This window comes from Brachypodium distachyon, chromosome 2, assembly GCF_000005505.3.
Source record: "Brachypodium distachyon strain Bd21 chromosome 2, Brachypodium_distachyon_v3.0, whole genome shotgun sequence".
In the NCBI taxonomy this organism is placed as follows: domain Eukaryota; kingdom Viridiplantae; phylum Streptophyta; class Magnoliopsida; order Poales; family Poaceae; genus Brachypodium; species Brachypodium distachyon.
In genome coordinates this window covers 49297698-49312635 of record NC_016132.3, presented here as the reverse complement: position 1 = coordinate 49312635, position 14938 = coordinate 49297698, and the positions used below count along the sequence as shown (strand labels likewise).

General features: G+C 45.0%; 1 protein-coding gene across 7 annotated transcripts; it reads right to left on the bottom strand.

Annotated features, from left to right (window-relative positions):
- Positions 1-4195: 4195 nt before the first annotated feature.
- On the bottom strand, positions 4196-7707 carry LOC100823769 (auxin-responsive protein IAA6). 7 transcript variants are annotated; one of them, XM_024459129.1, is made up of 7 exons: positions 7244-7707; positions 6343-6802; positions 6090-6264; positions 5235-5497; positions 4963-5131; positions 4803-4866; positions 4196-4625 (listed from the first exon to the last, which is right to left on the bottom strand). In XM_024459129.1, the coding sequence occupies exons 2-7, from the start codon at positions 6674-6676 to the stop codon at positions 4590-4592; spliced, it is 1041 nt and encodes a 346-aa protein (XP_024314897.1). In that variant the 5' UTR covers positions 6677-6802; positions 7244-7707; the 3' UTR covers positions 4196-4589. The 7 variants fall into 7 exon arrangements, with proteins under 7 accessions (XP_024314897.1, XP_024314896.1, XP_024314898.1 ...); XM_024459128.1 differs by having other exon boundaries at positions 6343-6733; XM_024459130.1 differs by having other exon boundaries at positions 6343-6724; positions 7374-7707.
- Positions 7708-14938: the final 7231 nt, after the last annotated feature.

The following is a 14938-nucleotide window of genomic DNA, read 5'->3' as shown; positions in this document are numbered from 1 at the left end:
AACTGCTTAGTCAATCGAGCTTTACCTTTCCGTACCTGTATATACCTATTGTGGTGTTATTTCTCAGGTGCAAATCTCTCACTAATGCTGGAAAGATCATTCATGTTGGAAAATAACAGTTGTGTATAAGTGACAACCAGGCACCACATGTCATACTCAGTTACTCACGTTGGATATTATTTTCCAATTTACGCATCCTTAAATGCTAGTGAACTAATCTTTCCTACTAAATATGATTACATTGTATCTGTATACATTTTTAGTCTTTTAGCCACCAATCTATTGTAGTGTATCTTTACATAAACTGAACTGAGTGAAAACCCTTGGAAGGATATCAACCTTCTACTGAACCCTGCTAACGGATCAATTGATTGGGGATGGCTATAGTTCGATACTTCATGATTGCCATGGACAGATGGGCCCAAGCCTTGGCTTGTTGAGGCAATTGGGCCAACATTTATGTAGTATATGCATGACTGTCCTTGTTATAAAGGTTATATAATCTCGAGTTAAGCCTTCCTTTTCCACGTCAGGTTCTTTTGGCAAAATTGTTTTTAGTGACCTAGTCACTGATGGTGGTCTTGAAATCCTTTTGCTTTCTGTTGCCTCCGGAGAGAAGTATATGAACAACATCATTCAGCTCCTCAGTTACTTCACTCTGTTAGCTCATTAGCAAGAAAGATTGAGCCCAATCACCAAGACCAGAAAGAGTCAATGGCTCAATACAGACCTAAATATCCGAAGAGACCCATATTTGGAAAGTGACTAACAGGCACTTGAAAGTTGTAGGTGATGATTAGAGATGACTGTTTGAATTATGCTGAGAGGCCCATGACAAACCTGAAAATTCATCTTCAGTTTCTTCATAATACATAGCAACCTAAATCTGTATTGCAGTTCTACCACTCTGGTATTTAATCTCAACAAAATGGATGAAGCTTAATGTGCAATTTTTTGTGTGGCTCCAACCAATTGACCTAACTGACATCTTCCGTTTCCATAATGCATAGCAGCCTCAGTTAGTGTTGCACTGTGGTATTAATCTCGACAAATTGGATGAAGCTTAAATGTGCAACTCTTAGTTGCTCCAGTCACTTGACCTAATTGAGATGTTAGTTCACCACTCTGTAATTACTGTTAAGAATCACATGCTTCGTGTGCCTGGTCATCTTTTTTCTTTTCTTTTTTATGACTGCAGCCCTGTCCTTGGATAGAAAAATTAGCAGTAACCACTCCTCCAGGTGAGGACCTAAAGGTACTGTATCTCAAGAATATAACTATTATTTCGTGTTATTTTGGAAGAAATGGGGATTTACTGAGTACTATAGGAGTACATGTTGCTGAAAGTTATGAACTAAAGAAAAACGAGATGAAAACTTCAGCAGAACCACCAGGATTCACTTTGGCTATTTTACTGGCTCCAGTTTTCTCTTCGCGAATATGCCATGTATCTCTTCTTCTTTCAGCTCCATCTAGATTTCAACACCATTACAGGTTAGAAAGTTAAAGCAAAACATCATGGTAGTTAGCTGGCTACTAGCAAGCTTGCGATATGACTATAGTTTCACATCTCTTCGGACATATTCATGCACTAGATTGTCTTCATTTTTCTGTGATGATCGGTATTCTTCTGGCAAACTTTACTTGCTTTCTGGTTCTCTTGGAAATTGGAATGTTATACAAGTGGTCTGTCCATTCTTATGGCACATGAAGGTGTACTAACACACTGTAACTTCACTTTTTTCTTCTCAAAGAAAGAGCATAACTGCGCTGTCAATCGTCAATAACTGTTTGATATGATAGATCATAAGGAGATCAATCTAATATTCCTGGACAGGTCATACTTGGCTAGAGAGAATAGGAGATGAGGACACGATGACAGTAGAAGAAATAGCAACCTAATATTTCATCCGAAACTGGACAACCCATTAAATAGAATATTCTACATGTTGGTGCACATGGATAAAGTGGAGATCTATTTCTGCCTTTTGTCGGCCAGGCAGAGGTAAGGATTGAGAGTTTTTTAAAGTATGGTTTAAGAAACTATATTAAGTATTGTTTACTTCGCTACACGCCGATCCTATTCTATAGACCAGGTGTCGCAATCAGGTTGGATCAACCAAGAGTTGCCCTAAGAGGGGCGGTGGCCTTTGATGTAGTTTTGAACTGTAAAATTTGTCAACCTTTTAATTTTGCAAGAGTTTTTCTTCTACATTATGGCATATCTTTTACACCATTATCTTGTAAATAAGTTTTTCTGTTCCTGTTGTTGGATTCAGCACCAATGGAATCATTACACATTTTTGTGTGGGTTTTTACTTATTTATTTGTTCTTTGAACAGCTGGTACCTGCAGTTTTGTAAGTAAGATGTTAGGTGAATTCATGCTAGGGCCTTCTTGCCACCCATCAAGCTGACCCAAATGGCTTTTACTGGTACAGTCATTCCGTGCCTTTTGACAAGGTACATATTTTCACACCCTTTTATCAATGTTTGTTGTCTTATGTGATCCATCCCATCCGAATAATTACTTTTGATGAACGATGGTGATTGCATCGTAGCGGTGCAGTTCATCAATACATCATGCACACATCTGCAGCGTACACATGGAATTGTGAACCCATCCACTTGGAATCAGGATTAGTTAGTTTTGATACTGAAGATGAATCAGCACTGTCTTCCTACAACTACACAGTCTCGACGCATGAGCCCCTTGTGGGCCGAAGGCGGGTCTATGACTATGGGATGTTCACATGACCCACGGTAACTGTAACATTGGGAATTACTAGTGCACAGTTTACAAGATGTATGGCATTGCTCACGTATTCCCAACATGTGAAACTGTTGATGTCCTCAGTTATATGTAGACTTTAATATTCATATTTTGCATATTGCCATAGTCTGTTTGATAGGCGGATCGATTTTCGGTACTCCCTCCGATCCATATTAGTTGTCAAAATATTACAAGTATCTAGACGCTTTTTAGGCATAGATACATCCATATTTGGGCAAATTTGAGACAATTAATATGGATAGGAGGGAGTACTAGAATTAAACAGCTTGTAGTGAAGTAGTGAACTAGAAAATTTGTGGTTGGTGGGTACTTGAAATAAGGTGGCTTTGTCATTCTGGATTATCTTAACACCTTCTATGGCTTTCACCGACAGAAGTGGTACCATCTTTTAGTCCATATTGGTAAAATATAAAGTTGTACATTGCATATGGCAGCACATGAGTGCACAACACGGTGGGGATAAAGATGTCTGGTAAGGACATTACAAAAGGGCCCAAGATTCTTTCGTAAATCCACCCCGTCTCTGCTACTTTTCCTACTGTCCGGAATATAGGGATGGTCCAATGACAAAGACTCCATCTCCAATTTCAAGGTTCGGAAGCATCAAGATGAATATTCCCTTTTACCATAAATATATCTCTCAGCTTGTTTGGTGCTCATATGCTTCATTTATCTCAACACAAATACAGGTGTTAGTAATCTGCCGGATCAGCTGCCAATACCTGCATAGTTTTTTTTTTCATGGCTACATCCTGCATTGAAGGCAGAAAGTTAACAGAAACTAGTCTGCAAATTTACTTCCAGGTATGCCTCATAACCACCAAACACAAATGTCTTATTGTTGTCTTCATACTGTATGGGGTTATCTTGTTAGTCTACCGTATAGAAGTAATTCAATTTGCCTTTTGTCATATTTGCCTCTCCTATTTGGGCATTGCTAAAATCCACTCAGGTTCATGCATGAACTGTTGAAACCAATGTAATGTTATTATCACCGGAAAAGAACCAATGCCAACTTTTGTTAATCTTGACTTCTTCAAGAGCCTTGTGATATGATCACCAAGGCCGCAAGGCGGCATAGAGATAACTTCCAGGTTTGGTAAGTGGTGCTATCAGATGGGTTTAATCACTAACACACCTAGATCATGTTCAACAGCAGTACATACTGTTGATGCTTAGCATCACAAGCAAAAAAGGATGAAAAAGTTGTCCCTGTTGTGTGTAGTACCCATTAAGTATCATGGTCAAGCCTTTCTCATGGTGCTTGTGACAAAAATTTAGAAAGTGGTGAGGTTGGAAAGATAACAATAAATTAACAACTAGCCTAGTGGACCCTTCTGCCTTTTTTATGTTCCAGTAGCAAGTTCATGTGGAATATGCTAGTCCATAGATGTAGACGGTGTGATGCAATCAGGACGGCCTAGGTGCTGGCCTCTATGTCCTGAACATTATATTTGTATGTCAGGTTACAGCAGGAGCGAATGCAAATTTATCAGACATAAGAGGCACTTTACAGGGGTGAGCCGTTGATCTACTTATGCAGCTCACCCCTGTAAACTCCAAATTCATGTAATTCAAATCAAGAACCGTAGCATTAAAATTACAAGGTAGCCTAATTTACAAAATAGGCAGGACATCGCCATACATCTGCAGTATGCTAATTCATCTCTCTACAAGCAAAAATAGAGGGTAGTAATCCCAAAAAAGGATTTTTGTTTTTCAAACAATCTGAACAGGATGATGACGTACTGGCTTCAGTGAGCTACAATCCGAATGGTTGAAAAGCTGATGCTGTTTTAGCATTTTTCTTCTCTCTCAGACGCAGATCCAATCTGGAATAAAAAGAAAATCAGAAATTGGAAGTTACTGGTGGCTCAATTTGGGAAACCAAACATGTACCTGAAATAAGCACTAGTAACAGAAAACCAACTGCAGCTGGTTTCATCCAAAAGCTAAATTTCTACTAGAAGACAAAAATTTGTAGTAAATTGAAGTGGTGTTGTACTTACCAGGGCACGGGAAAGCTCTGAGCTCCTCAAAACCCTCAGCCTTTTAGCAGTTGAGACGAACACACTGGGAATTATATATACAAAAGGATTTTAGATCCTGTGGATGAGCTTAATATAGATCACATGATAAAACTGTACATGAAGGATAAAACAAACTTACTTCCAAGGGACGTCACCAACCAGCATCCTGTCTCCTTCATTGTCTTCGTAAACTAGGGTATATTCACCGGACCCGTCCAGCAATTGCGAAAATATTTTTCTGTCTGCCCCTTGCTGTGCACTTTCAGCACTAGATGGTTCCCTTTGTGCTGCAGCATGGTCATACATAACTTTGATGACAAAGATATCAACTTGGTTTTGTTTAGGCAGATGATTTAACATTTTGAAACTGAATGGAAGTACTTATTTTTACGGATCGTTGTTAATTCCTACCTTCAAGAAAACCATGGAAGAGCTCTTTGACAGCCAATGAAAGTCTCTCGTAGCTGTCACATCCTGCAAGATCTACTTTCCTTCCAATGGGGATCCCATCCATGTTAATTTTTACGAGGGGGCTTTTGTTGCAGTTCAGCTTCACCTTTGCATCCGCTTCACCATTTTGTTGTTCAGGGGGCTGTTTGGATGAAGTACTTGTAGCAAGGTTTCGCCTGAATGATCGGATTGGAGGCCAACCAACCACTGGAACTGCAGCCCCTCTGTGTCAGATTAGAGCATGGTGAGTTAGTTGGTGACAGACAGGCCAGTCAACTAAATACTTTGCATGCTAGTATTAGTGAACCAAAATAGCTGAATATATGATGAGGCGATAAACAGCATCATGGTTCATACGAATATTCACTTTTCTATTAGTAGTTTAGTACTGCACTTGTTTCCAAGAAATTAAACTATTATGATGCTCTTAATCCAAAGGTAATACAGTATATATAGAATTGAGCGAAAAAGAGGATCATATTTAAATAAAAACTATTATAAAGTAAGTGAGCTTTTTGTTTTTTAAACGAGTAAAGTGATATTTTGGAAAGATTAACTTTGATCCTTAGAGCAGAGTCTCATGTTGACCAACTAAGAAAAACTAAACTTCATCATAATTGCACGGCAGCTGAAACTCAAAAGATGGGAAAGATACTTTTTTAAGGTCCGCGGGAAGGAAATTTGGACACTGCAATTTCTGGAAAGCTGTTAAGAGCGTGAAAGAGCAATCCTTGAATGAACTATATAAATGATGACAGGAGCAACCATTTTGATATCTTCCCTTGCTGAGAGAAGGAAAGATGGCAAAATCATTACCTTCCTCGCGCTGGTGGTCTGTTGCCGTTGTTGCGCGCAGGTGTAGCAGGAGGGGCATGCGATGGTGGTGGGGGACAGCACCCTTTCTTCCTCTCACTCGCGGCTGCTGTATTTTCCTCCACTGTCAGTTCCTTCCCACATGCTGCTCTTGCCTGCTGCTTCTGCTCGTTATAACCTTAAAAGGCAGAACAAAGATCATTTTAAGTTCAGTGGTTCTATATGTTAACAAGAGAACTGAAAAGCTGCTTCTTACCTTCTGCTTTGGCCTCAACTGTGTCTAGGAATCCCCTCTTTGCTCCGGTTGTCGTAGTGCTGGCCGTGGTCATGGAGTGTAGAGGGAGGTATCCAAGGGAGAGAGCTGGGCGCTCTTGGTGTATCATGTTCTCTCTTGAGGTAGCTGGTGTCTCCTCTTCTGCGAGACCAGGAAGACCAAGCTTCAGCTCCAGTTTATCGTCCTCATCACCTCCGAAACCTGTGTTTCTTGATCTGCCCGGCCCTGGTGCTCCTCTCAGACTCCATTCTTTCCTGTCTGGGATAAGATCTAGGAGTTGAGGAAGTACTTCTCTTTTCATGGAGCTTTCTTCCATAGGACTTGTTCTTGGTGAGCTAATTCAAAGGCTTGAAGACTCCAAATACTACACCAACTAGAATAATACTAATAAGAATTGATGGCAAATGAGAGGTGTCCGGCCAACTCCCTGAAAAGTTTAGTTCTACACTCAACTTAGGCTGGCTGGAGAAAGTGCCAAGGCAACGGAAACGTATGTTGAGGTCAAAGCGAACATACGAAAGAGAAAGAAGAGAAAACGGGGACTTGAGATCAAATCTACGTACTCACTTCAAGCAACAAAAATAGAACGTGGAACTTGTTTGTGCAACAAGACAAGCACTGGACATTTTATTGCAGTTTCCATGATAGAAAAAAACTTATCCTGAAACTTGAAACGGAACCATCTTGTGGCTAAAACAGAAGAATGGCAAAGCGTGTGTGTGATATCACAAGATTCGAAGCAGTCAAGTCACAAATCATATCAGCTCATGTCAAAAACCATTTCAGGCAAGAAAAGAACAACCTGCAACCTCATAAACCGGCAAGCGACAGAAACAACTAAACCATAGCTAGCAGTAGTAGTACAGTTAGCAACAGAACTCACCACGAGATGATTATGACCACAGGTGCATCAAAAAGCCTTAGCCCAAGGAACGAGCTCCAGAACCAGGATATGGGAAAATGGCCAAGTGGAATGAAGCTTGTTGCTATAGCTAGAGCTCGCGAAATCGCACCTTGGTTCTTTGTAGTGTACTAGCAAGCAGCGCGGTGCCCCGAGCTCCCCTGGCACGCTGTTGTGTGCCTTTATAGGCTTTCTTCTCTCGCTTCTTTTGTCCCCCCCTAGAGCTAAAGCTCTCCTTTTTATCCCGCTTTTCCCTCGCCGCGCGCCGTTCTGGAGGAGAAGAGCGTGCACGCACGCACGCGCGTTGGCCAGCGACCTATAGGTAGGTGTATGGCTGGGATATTACCATGTGACCATATTTAGAGATTCCATTTGCAAAAGGGTGAGGAGGGATGATGATCTGGTCACGGGAGTTTGCGTGTCCCTGTGCTCATGTCCCGTTCTTCTTGTGCCTGCATATACATCGCGGATGATGAGATGAGATGATGGTGGTGCGGTGGGCGGGGGCGAGGGAGGCGTGCGTGTGCGTCCTCCAGGACAGGAACAGCGCTGGCCGGCCGGGGCACGCTTATCCCCCTGCAAGTGGGGTGATGCGACGGGTGTCTCTCACAATACTATCTGTGTGTTGGAACTTGGACGTGTGGTTGTGTTGGATCGCCGCAGCTCGATCAGCTCGCAAGGCCAAACAGGGTGGTGGCGTATCCGTATGGAATGGCTCCACTTCCCATTCACACCGGGGCCACGCCGGCCGGCCGACCGCAGGGGGGACCGCTGTGGATGAGGATCGCGTGCAGCCACTTGGACTTGGAGGTCCTGGAGGCTGGAGTGGAGCTCCTGCTTAATTCCTCCTAGCTACTCATCAGCTAAAGACTCTCAAATTCATGTTTCTCTGGAGCAGCTGACTGCCTGATTGGAGTTGGTTTATGGGTTCATTTTATTAGTTGACGAAACTCTACTTGTTGATCAGTTACTCTCATATCATTGGCTCTCTCTTTTTCTTTTTCTTAAGAATATTGACTCTTTACCGGCACATGCACTGTCATAGGCTCGTGTGGAAGGGGAGGGGAAGATAATGCTTACTTATTGTGCCAAGTCGTTGACGATCAGATTTTCAACTGTTCAGTATCCATCAATCGTGCAAGTTGATTAGGATGCTTGGAAGCATTTTGACTCGGGCGTCTGAGCTCTGAAGAGCATCCGTGCTCCCGTTTTTTCTTGCCTTCCCCCATATGCAAAGTTAATATGAGAGTAGTAAAATAAGATTGCTTGTATCACAGTCTTGATAAGGGCATAAATCACTTCCAGCATGACTGAACAAACAGCACGGATTCTGCCCAGTGTATAGATGTAGTATGTCTCTTTCCTCTGAAAAATACCCGAAATTCTTAAGTCTTCACTTGTGTCATGGTCTCCCTCTGCCGTACTCTGCATATCATCCAGCTGCTAGGTCTGCAAATCTGCATGCATGCAGTGCCTGCAGTATAGCACATGTACTTTTCTTGGCCATCGTCAGGAAAATGGACCGGAGTTACTTTTCTTTATCCCAAGGCAGGTCAATACGACAAAACATTAACTCCCTAATATAGCTCCAGCAGCGCTGCCTCTGATCTGTGATCTAATCATTTGCAGTCTGGTCACCTGCACGCCAGCTCCTCTATTGAGAATTGCTTGAGAATTGCAATTAAGCCTACTGCGTACTGCTTGAGAATTGCAATTAAGCCTACTGCGTACTGCTTGAGAATTGCAAGGCTCATAAATCTGCCACGCACGCGTACCGAATTATTGCGACAAACAAGTGCGGCTACCAACCCCCTGGCCGGCCCCGGGACGGCCGATCATATACCTCCCTAAACTGCGTTGTCAACAGATGAATGTAGAGATGTGTATTTATAGTTTCAAGAAACGGTAGCATTCCCAGTAAGGCCTTGTTCTCGGTTAGACAAATCCCTGCAGGAATTGGAGAGGATTGAAGGACATTTGAGTTGAAATCTTGTTAATCCCTCCCAATCCCCATCGGGATGGGAGTAACCGAACGGGCCTAAAAGAAAACGACATTCCGTTTTGAGAAGAAACAATATCACAAAAAAATAATACGTGCGAGTCCTCACCTCATATGTAGGCTGTGTGATGTTAGAAACCCGCATACGTGCGCACATAGAAAACCCACACTCACTATCTCTCTGATCTGCACGATTGATTTGAATCCAATAGGGTTGTAATTGCGTCAAAATTTATTTGTTTGAACATAGGAAAAACAAAGATATTCTAACAAGAGGTTTGCTTGGATGGGATTTTTTTAATATAAAATCTAGTGCAAATGTGGTGGTTGCATCCTCTTCCCACCAAGGGTCAAACCCCAGGTTTGAGAGTCAGCGTGTCCCATTATAGGCGCATTATCCTTTCAGTAATATAGGCGTCATATGCCTTGACGGCGATGTGCCATTGGTGCTTTGTCAATCTCAATGCTCTGTGACTCTTTTTCTATAAATGTTGTGTGATTGCATCGTGTGGTGGCATATTTTGGTGTGTGTGCATATCTACTATGGAATGGGTGTTTTTCGATTTTGTTATGCCAAGTTGCTTGATTTTTAGTTAGAGATTAGTCATTGAATCTAGTTTGTGCTTTAAGATAAGATTCGGAATGAAGTATGGCGAGATGGCAGTGAAAACAGTGGAGTGGGGATGCCGAATACTAATTCGACGGTTCTGATATATCGACTGAGATTTAAAACTTCTTTTACATGAGAAAAGCCCCTCAACCGTGACTCCGTGAGCGCCCTATTGGAGGTTGAAGTGACCATATGCAATTCGCTGCTACTACCTCCGTCCGGATTTATCAGGTCTCTATTGGGTTTTGTGCCAAGCTTTGACCAACAATTGTACAATATCATTTAAGATGTGTATATACTAGTTATACCATTAGAAAGTGTTTTTCAATACGGATCCAACAATATATTTTTTGTGTCATGATAAACTTGTATTACTAATATAATTTTGGGTCAAAAGTTTGTCATAAAATTCCGGCCTTACATACCCTAACACAGGAAGTAGCTTGCGATGCATGCGTCACCCAGGGGCGGAGCGCCCTGTATGGAATGCTATGGCTAATGCCATACCTCAATTTGGCCTCTTTCTATACCTTGTCTTAGCTATTTGAACTAGCTCAATATAATGATGACTGCTTGAGTTTAGTTCTCTGCATGTAATTTGTGGTTTTCTCAGTAATTCATTTCATTTCGGATCAAGATTTAGCAATTTCACTTAGTATTTTCATGACGCATTGAATTAAATTATTCTCATGTTGATTATAACTTTTCAACAATAAGTATTTTATTGATTATCACCGTCATGTTCAGCAAATACAACTCACGCGTGAGTTCAATGGCCTCTCCATAACTAGATACACAACTAAGAAAGGCCGCTCAAGCGTAAAAAAAAGGATAGGGAGACAAGTACAACATTCGTAGGTCAGCACGCCACCCTACCACGCTCCAGCTATGTCAGGCTATACAATAGCCAAAACCCGGTCCTCTGTTGATTATACTTGATGGCTTCGCGCCTCCGTGTTATATACAAAAATTATTTTTATGTGCATTTCTTTTTTGCACCTTTGAACTTAGCAGTGTACTCCGCCACACCAAAATTTTGGTTCGTCCTGCGCCACTGGCATCACCTATATACTCCCTCCATTAGTTAAAAAATGTCATTAGATTTCATTAAGACAAGACTTTGATCACAAATTTACTATGTTAAAAAGTGATTTATATGACATGAAACCACAAGTATCATGAAGTCAGCCCCCCCCTCTATAAAAATTGTTTTTGCTTAATATGTACTAATTAGCTCATTAAGAATATCTTAAAATAGGTTAGCTCTCTAATTTCGCCCTCCTAAGCCCAAATCGTCCTCCTCATGTTGAATTTCTGGCTCCGTCCATGCATGAAGTACTTTTGATAATGAATCTAACGATACTAATTTCATGTCATATAAACCACACCTTGACATAGTAATTTGTGGTCAACATATTGTCTTGATGAAGCCTAATGTATGACATCTCTGGAGAAATGGAGTGAGTATCTATCAGTCAGACACGTGTGACATTGCTTTTTTTGTGCATCTTAATTAGCCGGGTGGTCCGGCCGTTGTCGTTTGCATACTACGGCCAGGCGATACTACTGGCCAGCAGTCATCGTCGTGACGTATGCGTGCAGGCGCGCGGTCCGGCAGCTGACGAGCGCAGAAAGATCTGCGCATCAAACAAACGTACGGCATATCCGCACAGATATTACGATGGCTATGTTATTAATTGGCGGTGCTTCTCAACGGCAACGCACGCTAGCCGGCACGGCCAGGGGCCTAATTGATGGGCACGGGACAAACTGGAGATCGGTCAGCTGTTGTTGGGTTGGGGGGTGCGATCGCATCGGCCTCCGCGCTGCCCTGAGCCCTGCACTGGCCTGACGGCCTGACCTGATCGCATGCATGCACGCGTCCTGGCACCTGCGCTGCTGCGCATCTCGTCAACAGCATCGTCCCCACGGTTTGGAGTTTCGCCGTTTCGGTGTTTTTTTACGGTGGAGTCCCTGACCGATGGGCGATGGCTGCGGTCCAAGAACCAGAACAGGGTGAAAGTTTGCTCTGCAACCAAAGCGCGACCACTTCGGTTTCCTGCATTAACACGAGCGGGCGCGTCCTGGTCCTGGACTCCCTGGTCAGTAGGACAACGCTCCAGGCCATGTTTTTTTTTCTTCTGTTCCGCCGAAGAATAATCAAGAGAAAATAAACACGACCAACATGAAAAAAGACATGCCCAACTGGGCTTGAATTTGCATGCGGATCAAACAAACTGGGCTTGTCTTTTTTTTCGAACCCATTGATCAAGATGAAGAGAGCTGCCCGGTTAATTACGAAAAACCGGTCAAAACCCGTTACAAACGTCCATTGTGCAAACCGCACGTAGGACACACTGACCGACCTGACTACCCACACTCACTCCACGCTCAAGCCTGACTCCACGCATGCTATTGAAAGAAAGTTGCCGTTGAGTTCACCCGCAGAAGTCATTGTCATCACACAAACACTCCTCCTGAGCTGGCGACTTCGACTTCCCCCACCAACGACCAAGAACAGGGTCCCTGCCACAGCAGGCACGCAAGCTAGCGTTGGCCCATGCCAAACAGTCGGCCACTTTGCAAGCGACCAAGAGGCAACAATTCTGATGATAAGCGTCAAAGGGGCAATATGCAAGGCTTGCACCCAACAAGACCCCAAGGCCGGATCACCTATCCTCAAGTTATCGTCATCACGCAAACACTCTTTTGAGCTGGTGACTCCGACTTCCCAACGACAAAGCAAACCAAGTCCTCGAGAGCCAGCGGACACGTCAGAAGGACCAACTACAAAGACCATCGCCGCAGCCCGAACTCTGCTCAACACCGCCGTCAATGCCACAAAAGACGTCCACGAACACCCGCCGCACATCACGACCCCAAGCCTCCAAACCAACGGCCCCACCAACCGGCGTCAGCTCCAAAAACGATGCCTCCAACAAGGGGAACGCCGCCGAACGCCGCCATCGTCTGGTCCAAAAGAACCTAGAGTTTGCCCCGGAGCTCACCTTGGGAATGGATGGAGAGAACAGCACCACGACAACGCCTCAAAGAAGGTGATGGCGCCCGCGGACGTCACCGTCGTCGGCTTCAGTCGGCAACTGAAAGCATAGATTTCGCCCGGCATTGCCACGCTACCCACCACCCAAAACCAATTGGCCCGCCTGCAAGCCACTAGCAGCAACCTCCCCCCAGCAGGTTCGCGATGCTCCATTGCCCGCCAAGGCCCAAATCGGGCCGTAGCGACAACAACAACAGCACCGCCGGAGGCCCCCTCGTCGCTCTCCCAGCCGCAAACCACGTGGACTAGGCCCAGATCTCGGCCCGAAGGGGCTAGATCCAAGCCGCAGCCACGGCCTCGAGCACCTCCCGCAGGCGGCCGCTCCATTCCGCCCCGCAGGCTGACCTCACGCGCCGCCAGCACCGCCTCGCAGGCCATCACGCCGCACCCCGCCAGCAGCAGCCTGCGTCGCTCCCCGCCGCCGCATGCGCCGTCGGATGCAAGCCTCGCCGCCACCATCGTCGGCCACGGCCAGGGCTTTGCCAGCGGCAACCTCAGGTGGCGGCAAGGGGGGGAGAGGGGAGGGATGTGTGGTGGCGCCGGCGCTAGGGTGTCCTCAAGCCGTCCACGGGAGAGGCGACGCGAGGGAGAAACTAGGCTTGTCGAGACAACATGTCAAGTTTTCTTTAACGCCCGCTAAAGCGGCAGAGGACAGAAATACTTGGTTTCCTCTCCGTGCTAAACAAAGTTGCAATACTTAATAGTACTCGGTATGAGACGAAGAGAGTACAAAACGAAAAAAAAGCAACGTTCTACCTAAAGCAAAACGAGTAGTGAAGTGAAATACTCCGTAGGCAGCCTATAATCTACGGCTAGAAGGACATAGCGACCATCTCAGGCACCACGCACACATTACTAAAAAGTCAAAAACTTCGTCATCGTCATCATTCCTTTTTTTTTACGAAAACGGCAGCGCCGATTCAATTAATTAAGAGTTGGAATTTACAGAAGCGCTTTCGTGCAGAAAAAATAAACAAGACGAGTAGATAAGGAGAACATCAAGAACTGAGAAAACTAGAGAGGCTAGAGTGACCAGAAGAAATTAGAAGAAAACGTAAAGGAATTCGCAGCACTTGTCTGAGCTTCCTCTGGTTGCAACTGCTTATCTGGCTCCCTGCGTGAATCGTGTAAGAGGCCTTGTAGCTAGCTAGGTACACATATTTCTCAGTACGTAACGTACGTAGCATTTGGAACTGGAGAAACGTACGTACCAGTACGAGGTCGTCTACTTATCAGTTTTCTGATCTATTTGTAATCGAAGCATGTCAGCATCAACAGTCCTATCAGCGGATTCGCCATGTCCTGATCCCCAGCCGCTAGAACGCTGGCCGTCTCAACCAGCGTCATCCCACCCGCCATGGCTTGGCCCTCATCTGCTGGATGCGCATCTGCAGGCTTCTCTTCTTCTTCTTGCACAGCCTCCGGCGATGCTTCCCTCTCCGTCTCATGTACCGGCAGCGCACGCTTCGTCCTCTTATTTTTCTTGCTGCTGCGGCGGCAGATGTTTCTTCTCTCCTCCTCGCAGTTATTTGATTCCTCGCCGACGTATCTTTTCCCCTCGTAGAGCACGAAGGCTATCCCGAGTTCGCCGTCCGGATGGGCCTCGTCCTGGAGCTGCTCTAAATCACCGTATACATCCTCTAGTTCCACGTATTTCTGTTCTTTGGCATCCGCGGGTTGGAGCGGCGGCAACTCGGGCAACTGCCGAGACCTGAACGCCCACACCTCGATGTGAACGTCCCGAGACAAGACATTCTCCTGGTCCGGGTGCAGGTTGTTGGCGTCAAGGAAGGCGCGCCACTGCTGGCCGATGAACCGGTACCCGCCGTTGGAGGTCAGGTACCTGAGCTTGACCCTGTACTGTCCTCCTCGGCCGTCGAAGGCGCTCACGGTCAGGCCGGCATCGCCGTTACGCTTGGGCTTGCCTTGCTGGTCAAGCACGGGCTCCCCGTTCTCGTCACGCTTCACGGTCGGGACGTTCCGCAGGAGGTAGCGCATCTCCCTGGC